The sequence below is a fragment of the Lepisma saccharinum genome, chromosome 24 (assembly GCF_977018435.1).
Source record: "Lepisma saccharinum chromosome 24, izLepSacc3.1, whole genome shotgun sequence".
NCBI classification, from domain to species: domain Eukaryota; kingdom Metazoa; phylum Arthropoda; class Insecta; order Zygentoma; family Lepismatidae; genus Lepisma; species Lepisma saccharinum.
Genome location: NC_139252.1, coordinates 21,915,422 through 21,930,905, shown reverse-complemented (window position 1 = coordinate 21,930,905; position 15,484 = coordinate 21,915,422). Strand labels below are relative to the sequence as shown.

Sequence of the window (15,484 nt, the reverse complement as noted above, 5' to 3'; positions counted from 1 at the left end):
TCAGATTCATCTGATTGGATTTTGTCCTCCTCCATAGCTGGAGCTCTCATTTCTAAGAGCTGGCATACGAGGGGCGATCAGGTTGCTCTGACCCTAATATAGAAAGAGCGGCAATAGGGTTTCAATTTTATTTTTATTTTTCAACATACTCCCCTGCAACTCCAATGCACTTCTCCCATCGGTGCTCCAACGCGTGGATACCTTGCAAAAAAAAATTCCGACTGGTCCTCCAACCATGAGTCCACAGCCCTTATCACCTCAGAATCATCAGAAAATTTTTGCCCACGAATGTCATTCTTCAAATGTTTGAACAAATGGAAATCACTGGGGGCCAAATCTGGGGAATAGAGTGGGTGGGGCAGCAATTCGAACGATGCATCTGCGATAGCGGCCCTCGCAATGCGTGAGGTGTGGACAGGTGCATTGTCCTGGTGAAGGAGCACACCACGGGTCAACATCCCACGCCTCTTTTTCTTGATGGAATCACGTAATTTCTTGATTAGGTCACTGTAGTATGTGCCAGTGATGGTTTGGCCTCTTTGTAGATAGTCCACAAGAAGGACACCCCTGCAGTCCTAGAAAATTGAGGCCATCACCTTCTTGGCTGACGTTTGCACCTTGAACTTCTTCGTTGGTGGAGAATGTGGGTGTTTCCACTCCATGCTTTGTGATTTTGTTTCTGGGTCGAAGTGATGGACCCATGTTTCATCCATAGTTACAAATCGGGCAAGAAAATCGTCTATATCAGCACGAAACTTGTCAAGAAGTTCTTGACTGATGAGCACTCGGGTGCGCTTCTGATCTGGGGTGAGGTTTCGAGGGACCCATCTTGCAGCAATTTTTTTCATTTGCAATTCCTGGGTAATTATGTTTTGCACAGTGCCATATGACAGGCCACACATATCAGCAACATGACGGATAGTGACTCGACGATCCTTCAGCATGATATGTGGACTTTGTTAATGTTTTCGGTCGTCATGACAGTTTTTGGTGCTCCACCTGCATGTTCATCCTCACACGACTCTCTCCCACAATTAAACTCACGACACCATCTCTTCACCATATTGTATGAAGGAGCACTGTCCCCTAATGTATCCACCAAGTCCTCATGAATTTTGGATACCGTCCACCTCTTCTTCACAAAATATTTAATCACAGCTCTCACCTCAGTTTTCTCCATTCTGGCACATTGACACAACTTCACTCAGTTAAACCCCTGTAAAAAGAAAACTGTACGTTACTTAGACTTGCAATTCAGATTGAAAGCATATAAAGGATCACTAAACAATAACAAAATAAAAAATCAATCGTGACGTCATTCCTTCTATGTTAGGGTCGGAGCAACCTGATCGCCCCTCTCGTAGTTCTGGAGAAATTGTTCCACGTGTAGTTTTGGGAGGAGCACGTAAACTTGCAATAAATGGATCTGAGGTAATAAGAAATCTGTTAATTAAATCTCTATTTGTATCAACTCTTGAAGTTTTCCTACTAAATAATTCTCTGAATTTCCTATTGTGCTTATTTCGTGCCTCTTATGCCTCTTCCGACATTTGGCCTATTGGAAGGACACAAGATTCAATAATGTCTCGTCCGTGAAACAGAATTTTATGCACGCTTACAGGCATTGGGTACCATGAATATTCTCGAATATACAGTTTTCTTGTTTCTTTAGCGTATTCATGAAATGTATTACTATTTATGGGAAATCTGCTATTTATGCACTCTAATATAACATGGTAGCGCTTAATAAGCTCAACGTTGACACCTATTATTGCAGCTGACTTTTCGGCATTACGAAAGAACTTGCGAGCTGTGTTCCCGTCATTAGTGGTTCCTGTTTGTTGTTTGGGCATATCTACCAACAAACCTAGCTTACTTTTGAACTGTTCTTGGATTTGTTTATTTTTTTCAGCCACTTTGTTTTTCTTTTCAGCTCCCCTAGCCTGCTACGATTTGATATCTAAGCGATAAGCAATGTGCAATATACATTCAAAAAATCGAATCCAATAATGCAAAGGTCACAGGCCCAGCGAAAGAAGATCACTGCTTACAGTGTTTTCTAAGATGCGCCTTTCAGTGTTCATTTGGCTAGGCTTGGCACCACACAAATAACAAGTCTGTGTTGATGCACATAAAGCTAAGGCATTACAAATTTTGCCATCAATCATGCATAATATCAACGTTGACTTTACGAAGACTTCCATGTCGTTTACATTAATTTTAGTAGGTAACAGTGAAGAAACTTGAACCTTGATTTTATCAACTTTTGTCATAATTACATCCACTGTTTCCTTGGCAAACACAAACTTGATTTGACGATAATATCTAGCAGAAGATGGGGAAGGGTTTTGCCATATGACGTGTTTGAGGTTTTGCCTATTCACTGAATACGATTGAATAGGCACCATTGATAGGCTAAACAAACTTTCGTCAGTGGAATTTTTATCAGAAAATAGATTGCTTATATCTATTTTGTTCGGCCCCATCGCAACCCCACTTCACAATTAGTTCTAAAGTCTTCAAGTCTGTAATACAATACAAGACATCTTCTTGTACTTTGCACAATCGCGTAATAGTGTGATCCAGTAGAGATTGCAGTTTTATTTCTGCGAACGTTTCTGTTACAGTAATGTCACTAGGATAGCACAACTGTTTTACTGCTTGGACTTTCTTATAACTAGGATACATATTTTTCTTTAATTGGTTAGTTGTATGGCGTTTTGCGTTATATTGATGTGTCGAGAGATTCGCATCGACCATTAATGCCAGGGCTTGGTCTTCCGACAGTCCACTTTGTTTTGGGCTTACCAAACACTTCCGTGCTTTCTTTATCTTTGTCCCTCTTCTAGGCGAAAATTGACAAAGCTCTTTTACAATTGCTGCTGAATCTCTTTTGCCTTCCTTCAGAAGCTGTAATTCGGCTGCTAATGATATCTCTTCCTGATTCGCTGTTACGAGGATGTGTTGAATTCGCCTTTTTTGGTTTTATCACTAGCACTGTCAAAGTCTTTTTGTGCTCTTCCTACCCTTCTACTCGGTCCAGGTAGGCCTACTGAAACACTTTCGAAACTTTCAGTAATAATATCAGGAAGTGATATATATATTGTTCTAACCACAAAGAATTCGTTTCTAAAAAGCGTTCTCTATGTCTTCTGGACTTCAACCACTTTTGTTCTATTTTTTGTCTAACACTTCTGATTGTTACTTTTAAACGTTTTATAATGTCTTCCGAAAAGGATGAGGCACCACATTCTTCCATTATATAATTTAACAAAGCATCCGTTCTTGATTCTTTGGCGTTGGTATACCACAAGTCGAAAAAATTCCGCCGTGAAATTTGCGTAGTCATTATGTAATTTTAAGAAAAGTGTATGAGTGTCGCAAACATTCGCAAACAAATTAACATCATTTATGTAGGTAACAAGTAACTCTTTCAGGAAACTAGTATAACAGATTTGTATAATGCGATATAATGTACTAAAACTCTAGTCCAAACTGACTTATACGTTTTCTCATGCAGAAATAAACGTGACTTTTTCTGATGGTGCTTATACTTAAACTAAAACATATAATAATACACCAACAAATGTAACCTTACGTTGAAACACGAAAGAAAATAAGAACACCACACAATCACCACTAGCGCACAGAAACAGACCTTATTCATCGAGCAAACTCAGACGAATGACGCGATCGCTTGCAGCACTTGGCAGGCGGAACTCAGGTAGTCGGCTAGTGAGACCCTTTTTTCTATTGTTCAGTGTGATTTCTTGGAATACAAAGCCTAGTTTCATGTAATATGGTTCAACTCCTTTGCAAATTAACAAGTATTTAACCCATGTAGCCAAATGAGAAAATTGACTTTTGTCCAGCTAGATTACGAAAATACCACACTGTATGCCGCTTGGAGAGATCTTATCATTCTGGCGGATAGCCCAACGTCCCACAATTTTGCCCACAACATTTGTCTATTAACCGTGTCAAACTCTTTTCGAAATCCACGTAGCAGCAATATAGTTTCCCTCTTTTGTCCCCTAGTTTTTCTTGTATCAATGTCTGCAATAAAATTACATTGTCTGTTGTCTGAAAATCTTTCTGAAATCCAGCCTCCAGAGGGGAAAGTACATAAAAAAATTTAGTACCATTTTTGTGAGCGTCTATATAATATCTGGCAGTACACTTTGCTCAGTACCGACAGTAATGAGACCCCCCTGTAATTGTTACGATTGCTTTTTACCCCTTTACCCTTGTAGTTGGGGCAAAGGATGGTATTCGACCAGTTTTCCGGAAACAGCCCTTTCCGGTAGAGCTCATTCAAAATTTCCCTGCCCATTTTCTCCATCAGTGAGTTTTCATTTGTGCCCTTTATAATCTCAGCAATTAAGCTATCCCTGCCTGCCGCCTTGCCGTTTTTTAGCGAGTTGATTGCTAGACAGTATTCATTGTCTGTTATTTCTTCATCTAGAATTGGTACGAAAGTGCCCAAGTAATTTCCCTCGTTCCCAGGTGTATTTATTTCTTCCTCCCTTGCTTTCATTATTCCCTTTAAGTGCCGTTCCCACGTTTCGGGGATAATCTCCGCCTCCGTGTACTCCTTCCCTCTTAGGTTCCGGATTATTCTCCATAGCTGTGCTGCGTTCAGCTTTTGAACTTCTTCCTCTATCGCCTTAACCCTTCCCTCCTCCCATTTCCCATTTTCTCTCTCCAGTATCGCAGCGTATGTTTTCCGTTGTGTCACATAAACCCTATAGCGCTACAGCCCAATATTGGGCCCTGGCTTACCTACCGACTGCTGGCCTCCCTCCCACGCGGGCCACCAGGAGGGCATGGAGATCGGCAGCCAGACTAGGGGGACGGGTGGTCGGCCCGAACAACCCCCAGCCGTTGTAGGACTTCGGGACCGGATTACGCTCACTCACTCGGAGCTCCCTAATTTCCTCACAATGGTGAGTTGACACCGGCCCTACATATGGCCGAAAATTCCCGGAGACTGAACCCAGGATTGAACCCATGCCGTCCCGCAGCCGCCGTCCACAGGAAGGTGCCTTAGACCGCACGGCCACGGAGGAGGACGTTGTGTCACATACATTACTCTATTTGGCTCGTTGCTGAGTATATTGATTTTTTTCAGAGCCTATGAGTAGTAATAGTGGCTCTATAGATCGTCGAGTCAGCAGAAACCTGACCCATCCGTTGTTATGTTACATCCGGTGGCCTTGACGTCATCCGTGGTTGAGAGCAGGGATCAATGACGAAGCAGAAATTTGATCCCCTGTTGACCTTGAACACATCCGTCTGAGAGCCCTGTGCCGATGTGGAAGTGGTAGGGAGTAAATGACCCCTGATGTTGTATCTGGGTGTTTACTAACCTAACATGTGTGTGTGTGTGTGTAGGATTCAGCGTGAATGCGTGAAACTTAAGGAGATGACGAAAGCTGTTTTTAAGATGGCGGCGAAGTTGGTGTACCCCGATAGCCTAGTGGTTAAGGTTATTGCTCTTTAATGAAGGGTGTCGATTGATTGATTGATTGATTAAGTGGGTGCTTTAAGTCCACTTTATGCACAGTAAGGCTAATCGGGGCTGGACCTACAGTTTAAAGTGGGGATTAGAACCACTGTGTGCCTCCACCGGGAATCGAACCCGAGACCCATTGATGTCTCACCTACATGGATGAACAAAACGTGAGCTTTTGTCTATACAAAACATCGACGGGAAAAGACTTTCCAAAGAAATATTTGTATTTTGCGAGAACTTGCGTGTGGAAAAAATAGTGAAACATTTTAATTCAGAGGTTGCAGCAGACAGGGGCTATGACGATGACACAATTCCTTATGTCGGTGAGTGAACAAACATGAAAAATAAAGCTTGCTATAATAACACGCTGGTAAACGGATGGCAAGAATTAAACATGTGTGTGTGTGTGTGTGTGTGTGTGTGTGTGTGTGTGTGTGTGTGTGTGTGTGGGTGTGTGTGTGTGTGGGTGTGGGTGTGATGGTGTGTGTGTGTGTGTGTGGTTTTTTGAATTTGTAAATATTGGTTATAAACCGGGGTAAAATATATGCGTTTGCTTTCTCTTTCACTTATCAACCCTTTAAAAACTCCACATTGTTTATGTTTTTGCTGGTAATAATAAAATTAATAATTAACTATATAATTAAGAAAGATGGTATGTATTGCGGAATTGTCAGGGTAAAGTATGAGAGCTTTCCTGCAATCAATAATTAACTATACACCGTGTCCATAAATATACTGTCATACTTTAAAGTGGTATTACGTCACTTTGGATAATCGTATTTAAATGAAATTGGTGACATTTGAAAGAAAAACTCAAATATTTTATTTTACAACTCATAGACATTGAATGTGGTCCCCACGAGTGGCCCTGCAATTTGCAGTTCTTGCCGGTTTTGAGGCAATGGGGGTACATAGACACAATATTCTATGTAACCCCATAAAAAAAAGTCACAGACCGTCAAGTCAGGTGACCTCGGCGGCCAATTGTAGAAGACATTATCATCATTTCCGGCACGTCTAAGCCATCTTCCTGGAAGCCGCTCATTCAGATGTTTCCGAACATGTAAATGCCAGTGAGGAGGTGCTCCATCTTGTTGAAAAATAAATTCATTGCCTTCATTTTCTTCCAATTGTGGAAATAACCATTCAGTGAGCATGTCAAGATAAGCTGGACCTTTCACAGTGGCCTCTCGAAAGAAAAATGGGCCATAGACTTGACGTTTCGATACGGCACAAAAGACATTCACATTCACAAATTGCATGTGGATTCTCACTCCCCCAAATCCTTACATTACGTCTGTTCACTTTTCCACCAACGTGGAATGTTACCTCATCACTGAAAATTATTTTTCCTGACAGATTTACGTTATCCTCCATTAGTAACATAAAATGTTCAGAGAAATCTAACCGTTTTACAGGGTCATCAGGTTTCAACTTGTGCACTAATGTAGTTTGTAGGGGTGAAACTTCAGTCGCGTACGCAGGATCTTAGATACGGTGGATTTAGGGATGTTCAACTGCTGACTAGCTCTACGTACAGACTTCTTAGGACTACGAACAAATGCCTCCTGCACTTGTTCCACAATTCCCGCATTGACAGATGGTCTCCCTGAATGGCCTTTCCTTTGATGACATGCAGCCACGATCCACAAAATCCCGGTACCACTTCAAAATTGACGTGTGTGAAGGAGCCTGATTTTGAAACCTTCGCCTATAAGCACGCTGAACCTTCACCAAACTCTGCGTGGAATGATATTCTAAAACACACCAACTACGTTCTTGTGGGGTCGCCATAACCACTTCAATCCGCACGCTGAACCTTCATCAAACTCTGCGTGGAATGATAAAACACACCAACACGTTCACCAAACTCTGCGTGGAATGATATTCTAAAACACACTAACTACGTTCTTAAATCTTCTGTAATAACAACACAATTTTAAAGGAAAACATTCACATGTAACCTGCCTACCTTCTAAATATCCAACAATGAGCCCGCATCGTCCACTGTTGTCAGGAGTGAATTTATTTCAGTTTCTATGTTTGATCTCGTTCATTGTTGTCCATTGCTGATATTGGTGTCCATTGTTGACATGCACAAAAATATTTGAGTTTTTCTTTCAAATGTCACCAATTTCATTTAAATACGATTATCCAAAGCGACGTAATACCACTTTAAAGTATGACAGTATATTTATTGGCACGGTGTATAATAAAAAACAGGTGTGTATTGCGGAATTGTCGGGGTAAAGCATGAGGGCTTTCTGCACAGTGCTGGATATGCAAAGGCAAGTATTTTTATTTTTTTAATTCTATTACTAGCAGTGATTCTATATTTTTTCTTGTCACTATAAAGAAACACTCATAGAAACTAATTCCACTTGCTTTTACCACATCTGTCGCCATCTTGCTTGTTTCTTTGTTTAAGGCGAGGAGGGACAATTTCCCTTAGGTCTTTCTCGCTGGGGCAGCTGCTGATCACTGTTGCCAACTTCGCTCTTTTGAAGCCAGATCTGGCTCTTTCGTGCACTCCTTTGACTGTGAACTGTGGCACTGTGCCCCACTATGATGCCACGACTGGCTCCGGCACATAAATACCAACTTTTGCCATGAGTGTACATTTTGCACGTGGCGCGATATTCGTATAGCTATAGGCTGCGTCACCCACCTCTTCTTTCCTCCCCATGTATTTTTATATATAGCGCTGTGGCTAAGATGAAGATGACAATTTTGTTATCCGGGAACCCTTTATTTTCGATTTTATATTAACATCATTGGATTATTGAGATGGGTGATGCCGCCAAATCTAGGCGGTGAAAACTAAGAATAAATTGCCATCACTTTAAAGCTAACGGTAATAGTAGCACCCCCACCCCTCTGACAACTAAAATTACCCTAGTAGGCACTTTATGCAGCCTTCGTTAATTTAGCTCCTTGAAAGTCCTCTTTAGCTATATTAATGGTGAAATTTAGCTCTATTATGCACATCAGGTATGGCAACACTGCCAGGATGGCCGTAGGAGGCAATGAGAAATGCACTAGGCTTATGGGACCATTATTTTATTCGTTCTCTCGGGAAAATCAAACATCCGATGACGTAGAAAAGTACATGGACGGAAAAAGGACACGTTGAACTATGTCATAGCAGTAGGAAAAGTCGAAACTCCCATTTGATGAGCCGTAACTTGAAGTTAAAGTTGATGTCCCATAAGGAATACATGGGATTCGGTAAATACTAATTCATCATATTTTTCAAAAATTGTATAAGGCTTAATAATCAACTTAGGAAACCGCTTCCGCTTGCCACATGGGGAGAAATTCATACTCTTCATTTCTGGCAGAGATCTTTTTAGTAGCATTGCTCATTGCGATGATATTGGAATAAATGCATGCCTGGTGCGTAATTGTCCCTCTTCGCCTTAATTCTCCTTTATGCGTTGAGACTAATCCAGACATAACTTTAGAATTTTACATGGAATTGATACATAGAATGTTTCCTCCATTTGAGTGTAGTCAAACCTGCGACCCTCCTCACTATGATCACAAGGCAATAGTGTCGGCCATCTTCCTTATGTTGCTTACTCTTTATGCATTAAAGCTAATCGGTACTGGGACCACACATCAAAACAATAGAATATGCTTACTCTTTATACATTAGTGGTAAACTCATTGCATTGTCATCAAAGGGTTCCAGGTTCGATATCCGATGAAAGAACAACTCAAACTTTATGCATTACGGTTAAACGAGACTGTGTTAAAAACGCCAGCAAAAGCCCAGCGGGGAATCGAACCCTCAACTGCTTGGTTACAAAACTTTGAAGTCAGCCATTTCTATTTGTGTATAAAGGTTAATCGAGAATAGTAACTCACTTTCTAATCAAATCCATGTTATTCTGAAATTTGCCAACATTTGGACTCGAACCCGGAACCTCTTGAATACAAAACACCAGTGGCAGTCATTTTGTTTTGATTTCTTAATATCTGTTTGTGCATAAATACTAATCGGGACTCAACACACTTCTTTGTTATTTTAAAAAGAACATCATTATGAGGCAATTTGACAACATCGGGAATCGAACCCGGGACCTTTTGATTACAGCATAAACATCCAATTTCCAATCAGTTCATTTTATCTTTGTGCACAAAAGATAATCGGGACTTTTAAAACAAATAGAATTGACTATCCAATTTTGCCAACATTTGGAATCGAACCCTCAACCACTTGGCTATAACATCCCCCCGCACAGCCGCCGCACACAAAACGCGGCCGCCATATTGTTTTTATTCAAATACTATTTATATGCACAGATGAGCTAATCGGGACCTACGGAGGACAAAAACAATTGACTCCATTTGAGTACCTACGGAATCGAACCCGAGATCTCTTCATTACCAGGCGGCAATATTAACCACTCGCCTTTCGCCGTCATCTTGCTTGTTTAGCTCACACACGCTAATCGAGACAATCTTTACTCCCCGATGGCGCAGTGGTTGCGTCATTGGCTTGTAATCAAAAGATCCCTGGTTTGATACTGATGGATGCACACAATGGTTCGGATCCCGCATTAAACTGTAGGTCCAGTCCCGATTAGTCTTTCTCTGCATAAACTGGACTTAGAACAACGAATCAATCAATCAATCACTAACAATAACATATTAACTCTAACAGGAATCGAACACTCGACACCCTTCACAAAGGCCTCCTCGATGGCGCAGTGCTAGCGTCGTTGCCTTGTATTCAACGGGTCCCGGGTTCGATTCTCGGTGGAGGCACATAGTGGTTCCAATCCCCACTTTAAACTGTAGGTCCAGCCCCAATTAGCCTTACTGTGCATAAAGTGGACTTAAAGCACCAACTCAATCAATCAATCGACACCCTTCATTACAAAGTATTTACCTTAACCACTAGGCTTTCGGGGTACAGCAACTTCACCGCCATCTTAAAAACAGCTTTCGTCATCTCCTTACGTTTCACGTATTCACGCTGAATGTGCGCGCATATCCTCCACACACACACACACACACACACACACACACACACACACATGTTAGGTTAGTAAACAGCCAGAAACAATCAGGGGTCATTTACCCCCTACCAGTTCCACATCGGCACGGGGCTCTCAAACGGATGTGTTCAAGGTCAACAGGGGATCAAATTTCTGCTTCGTCATTGATCCCTGTTCTCAACCACGGATGACGTAAAGGCCACCGGATGTAACATAACACCGGGTGGGTCAGGTTTCTGCTGACTCGACGATCTATAGAGCCGTTATTACTACTCTATGCCATCGCTTTTTTTCTGAATTTTGCATGTATCATAATTAGGGAACGGAACTTTATGTGCTAAAAAACTCAGAAATATTTATTTTTTATGTGTCATAAATGTTGAAAATATGTGATGAAAACAGGAAAATATGTGAAAATTAAAAAACATTTGGTAACAAAACAAAATATTACTTGCATTTTAAACACCTGAAATCAGTTTCTATATGCTTACCTCTTAGTGAGCTATTTTTTGGGAGAGTTTCGTGGATCACTTTTTTCCAAATTCTCCATTGTAAATCTGTGACGGTTATCTCTAAAAAGCATTTTATATTGTGAGAAAGATCGCTCCACGTCACAAAAACAATTCTTGCATATTTGAAGCACGAAATGTCACTAACGCTGAAGTTTTCCAAAGCTTCATCTTCCTCTACTTCACCTTCCAAAACACGTGCAATTTAGCACAAAGTTTGAAAACCTTGTTTTTTCCCAAAAATGTCTGTACATTTAGGCTACGGCCAGACGAGCGATATTTACTGCCAGAATTCTGCCGTAAATGTAGCTGAAGAAATGCACCCTTAGGTCGTAAATGGGAGTGGCCAGAAGCAGCAGTAATTGTAGCCAGTTTGGCGCGTCTTCAAGGTCGTGTCGCGAAGGAATGCGCCGGGACCCATTTTTTCCGCAGTATTTGCCGCGTGAGCGTGGCCACGCGTAGCGATATTTGTAGCTGCCACATTTACTGCGGTAATTTAACTGTCGAACTGTACAACTATGGATTATATTGACAGTGAACATGTAATAATTGAAGTCCAAAAGTATCCCTGTTTGTTTGACACGAATTGTGAGGACTACAAGAACAGAAACATGAAGATGGATGCGTGGATGAAAGTGACAATGGATGTGGTTGGTGAGAAGTGGGGAGATATGACCTCTGAAGAAAGAAACGACATAGGTAAGTACTTGAAACGAATCAAAATGTATTGAAAATACAAAGTACATAGTTATTATTTTTTACACTATTACGCCAATTAGCAGGTTAGGATTTTTGTTTACTACAAACATTGCAATGAACAAGACGAAATGAAATGATATTGATAGTAAATGAAAACATAGTATAATGTATTACTATGCTCATAAGTGGGTTAAACGAAAGTAAATAATTACAGCCAATGCCAATGGTGTGTTCCATGCAGGGGTGGGGGAGCATAGTATAGAAAAAGTTTTGAACATTTTGAGAACAGCTTTACAAGCAATCGTTTTGCCAGGGAAGTGATCCTTGATCAGAACAAAAATAGGTAGTGAAAGCATCTCTCATCCGAACACCACTTTTATTTCCTCTTGTTCCCTGAGCAGGTATACTCTCTAGTGGACATGAAAGTGTATCCTCAAAGTTGTACCCATCTCTCTTCCTAACAAAATTGTGTACTACACAGCATGCTTTGATAATACAATCGGCAAACTCCGGACTAACATCAATGGGGCGATGGAACAGCCGCCATTTATTTGCTAATATGCCAAATGCACATTCAACAAATCTTCTTGCTCTGGTAAGTCGATAATTGAATATCTTCTTTTCAGGTGTTAGGTTTTTGTTAGGATATGGCCTCAGCAAACTTGAGCAGAGTGCGAAGGCCTCATCAGCTACAAACACATATGGAATTGGATCACCTGCATGTTCACTTGAAAATGTCTTGGGCTCTGGTAAAGATAATGTGTTAGAATAGATTTGTTCCCCCAAATCTGTAGCCTTTAATACATTTGAATCACTTTCTTTTCCATAAGCTCCAACATTTATGTACGTGAAGCAATACTCAGAATCAGCTACTGCCATTAGTACTATGGAGAAAAACTTCTTGTAATTGAAGAACTCGCTCCCACTGTTCCAGGGTTTAATAACCCTGATGTGTTTGCCGTCAATAGCGCCAACACAATGCGGAAAATTAGCTCTGCTTTCGAACTTGTGGCTAATCTGAAGCCAGTCCTCCACAGACGGTTGTTTCATGTATTCAGCATGAAGACCATGCCATATGGCCACACAGGTTTCTCTGACAATGTCAGCAATTGTGGCACGACCAATCAGAAAATCGAAATGCAATGTCCGGAAAGAGCATCCAGAACCCAGGTATCTGAAAAAAAAAGCAGGAAGTGATCTTAAATATAGAATAATTTAATTGTAAAAACAAATGTGTAAGTACCATCTAGTTGATGTCCTGTGATTTAAACTGAGATGAGTATGTTCGTTGTGTTTACAGAGTTGCTTTCAGTTACAATTATGCATAAATTGTTTTCAGACACTGTCATGTGGTATATTGTAGCTATAACTATCTCAAAGCTAGTGGCGATTTTATTAGGTTAACGCAATATAAAATACTTGTTCAAACTAAAATCCAAATAGCTTTGTTATTGTACTTTCGCCACATGCCAACTGTAGAAACTAGTGATTTGAGAAGCGTTTTCAAAGACATGACTGATCATTTACAGGTTTAATTGTTTATTTAGTTACGTACACAGGAGACGCCAGTAGTTTTGAAATGTTTGTACCTTTAAAGTTACGTTTGTGACATAGCATTTTGCTTGTAACAATTGTGTGAACAGAGTTCGAATTTTCCTCATGAATGTTATGATTAATTTAGGTAAGGAGGTTCAAAAACGTTGGAAAAGCTTGAAAGATGCATTTACAAGATCTGTGAAATCACAAGATGGACGTAGTGGCAGTGGTGCGACTACAAGGAAACCTTACGTTTACCACAAACAAATGTGTTTTCTTCTTCCGACTTTGCAATCTAGGCAGTAAGTACTACCTTATTTAATTACTACACTAAACTGTTGTTGGACATAGATTTTGTTTCACATTCCAGTACATTAATATATAAATTTCAAATCAGCAGTTTGCGTTTGTTTCCTTGAAGCATGGGCGTATATATAGTTCACGTAAGGGGGGGAGTTAACTTTTGGTATGATTAGGGTTGCTATATTTCATATGTGAAAATCAGAGACGCAGCTGATCTGAAACTTGTTGGAGAGCGGGGGGATGGGGTGGAGGTTCTGGACCTAACAAAGTTGTATGTATGTACAGTCACGGACACTGCTGTGTTGTAACGATCCTATTGAAGAAGCACTGAAGCAAGCCCTCCATGTCTGACCATCATGCGCCGTGTGACTAGACAACCCAACCAACATTGCAATTTTTCGGCTTGTATGCCAGTCACGAGTATACATCTCTGTAAATTGAGCAGTGATGCTAAAGAAAAATACGAGATGAAGATTGTCGATCGTAATGTCTCGTGTTCTCGACAAGGAATAATACTCGGTCCACGTTACGTTCCTTTATTTAATGTTGTTTGGGAACGAACCTGAAGGACTGGGTTTATATTTTCACTCCTTGCATTACACTGCATTATCGATGATGGGAATGAGTGATGATATGATGAAATTGATGACTGGACACTTATGCCCCGCCTGTCTCTTGATCTGTTCTTCTGTATTATGCTTTTGTAACATGAATGTTTTTCTTTTCAATATTGTTCTGCAGGACGTCCGGAAACATGGATCAAACTGATGACCAAATTGACCACAGAACAGAGGAAGAACTCTCGCAGACCAATACCAGCAATGCCACCTCTTCGACGGAACACTTTAAAGCTGTACCTGCCAAACGAAAGAGGAGATCTGGAGATTCATTTGAGAGGGAATTGTTGGACGTTCTTGGAAAAAACTGGCCCGACCCACATGAAAATGATCCTGACAAAATGTTTCTATTATCATTGCTACCAACTGTGAAAACACTACATCCTTCAGATAAATTAGAATTTCAGATAAAGGTCATGCAGTTGCTCAAGTCTTACGATGATGCTGCTGAACGCAGGGGTTCATTTCAAGCAGTTTCCCCTACAAATTTGCTTCCCCAAACTTCATGCACATCATCATCATCCAGAACTACCGTTGAATCAGATGTTGAATCAGAGTCAGTGTTATCTTTCTTTGATTTGTAGAGAACATTTTATCTTGTTATGTTCTAGTTTTATCAATGTCTGTGTAGTATGTATTACCTTTTTACTTTCAGTAATATTAAACTAAACTTACCGTAATGTAACTGCGAGTTTCTCTTCCACACTTATGCAGTTCCTCATAACTGTACCTTCTCTTTTCAGGCTACCACTCACAGTTGCAAGTAGCAGTTCAAAGGAGCTTGTAGACATTCTATAATATTCAAAAAACTTATCTGGATAGTCTTTCAGTTTCCTATGAAGAAGCACAAACTTTCCTTTGTACGATCTTTCACTAATAATAGGATGAATCCACCACTGTCTCTTACGCTTTTGCCGACGACGACGAATCAGAAGCAAGCACAGAGCTGCTTTCGACTGGCAATTCATTGTTACATGCCACTATGAATGGAGCAATTTCTTTCAGCAAACTCAAGACACGTTTTGAACACAATGCTTTTCGTAGTAAATGTCGCTCGTCTGGCCGGGGCAGAAATTTTGTTGCTATATTTAACGCAGAGTAGAGCGACATTTACAGCTACCGTGTGACCACCCACTTGCGATAATTGTAGTTGCGACATTTACGGCAGAATTCTGGCAGTAAATATCGCTCGTCTGGCCGTAGCCTTAGACTTTAGCACTTGCGCGTTAGATCCAGTGAGTTCTTTCAGTTTCGTTTCTACTATACAAACTTCATCCACGGAGGCTGCCAAAGTGTTTG

The 15,484-nt window shown here is 40.7% G+C and overlaps 1 protein-coding gene across 1 annotated transcript; it reads left to right on the top strand.

Annotated features, from left to right (window-relative positions):
- Positions 1–11,604: 11,604 nt before the first annotated feature.
- Positions 11,605–14,864, top strand: LOC145978089 (uncharacterized). Its single transcript, XM_083110529.1, has 3 exons — positions 11,605–11,729; positions 13,411–13,567; positions 14,310–14,864. The coding sequence occupies exons 1-3, from the start codon at positions 11,642–11,644 to the stop codon at positions 14,767–14,769; spliced, it is 705 nt and encodes a 234-aa protein (XP_082966655.1). The 5' UTR covers positions 11,605–11,641; the 3' UTR covers positions 14,770–14,864.
- Positions 14,865–15,484: the final 620 nt, after the last annotated feature.

Bases quoted from the DNA above. Each gene is read 5' to 3' on its own strand.
- LOC145978089 (XM_083110529.1), top strand. From the start codon at position 11,642: ATGAAGATGGATGCGTGGATGAAAGTGACAATGGATGTGGTTGGTGAG. The intron at 11,730-13,410 runs GTAAGTACTTGA...TGATTAATTTAG, and splicing joins TGAAGAAAGAAACGACATAG to GTAAGGAGGTTCAAAAACGT. The intron at 13,568-14,309 runs GTAAGTACTACC...ATTGTTCTGCAG, and splicing joins CCGACTTTGCAATCTAGGCA to GACGTCCGGAAACATGGATC.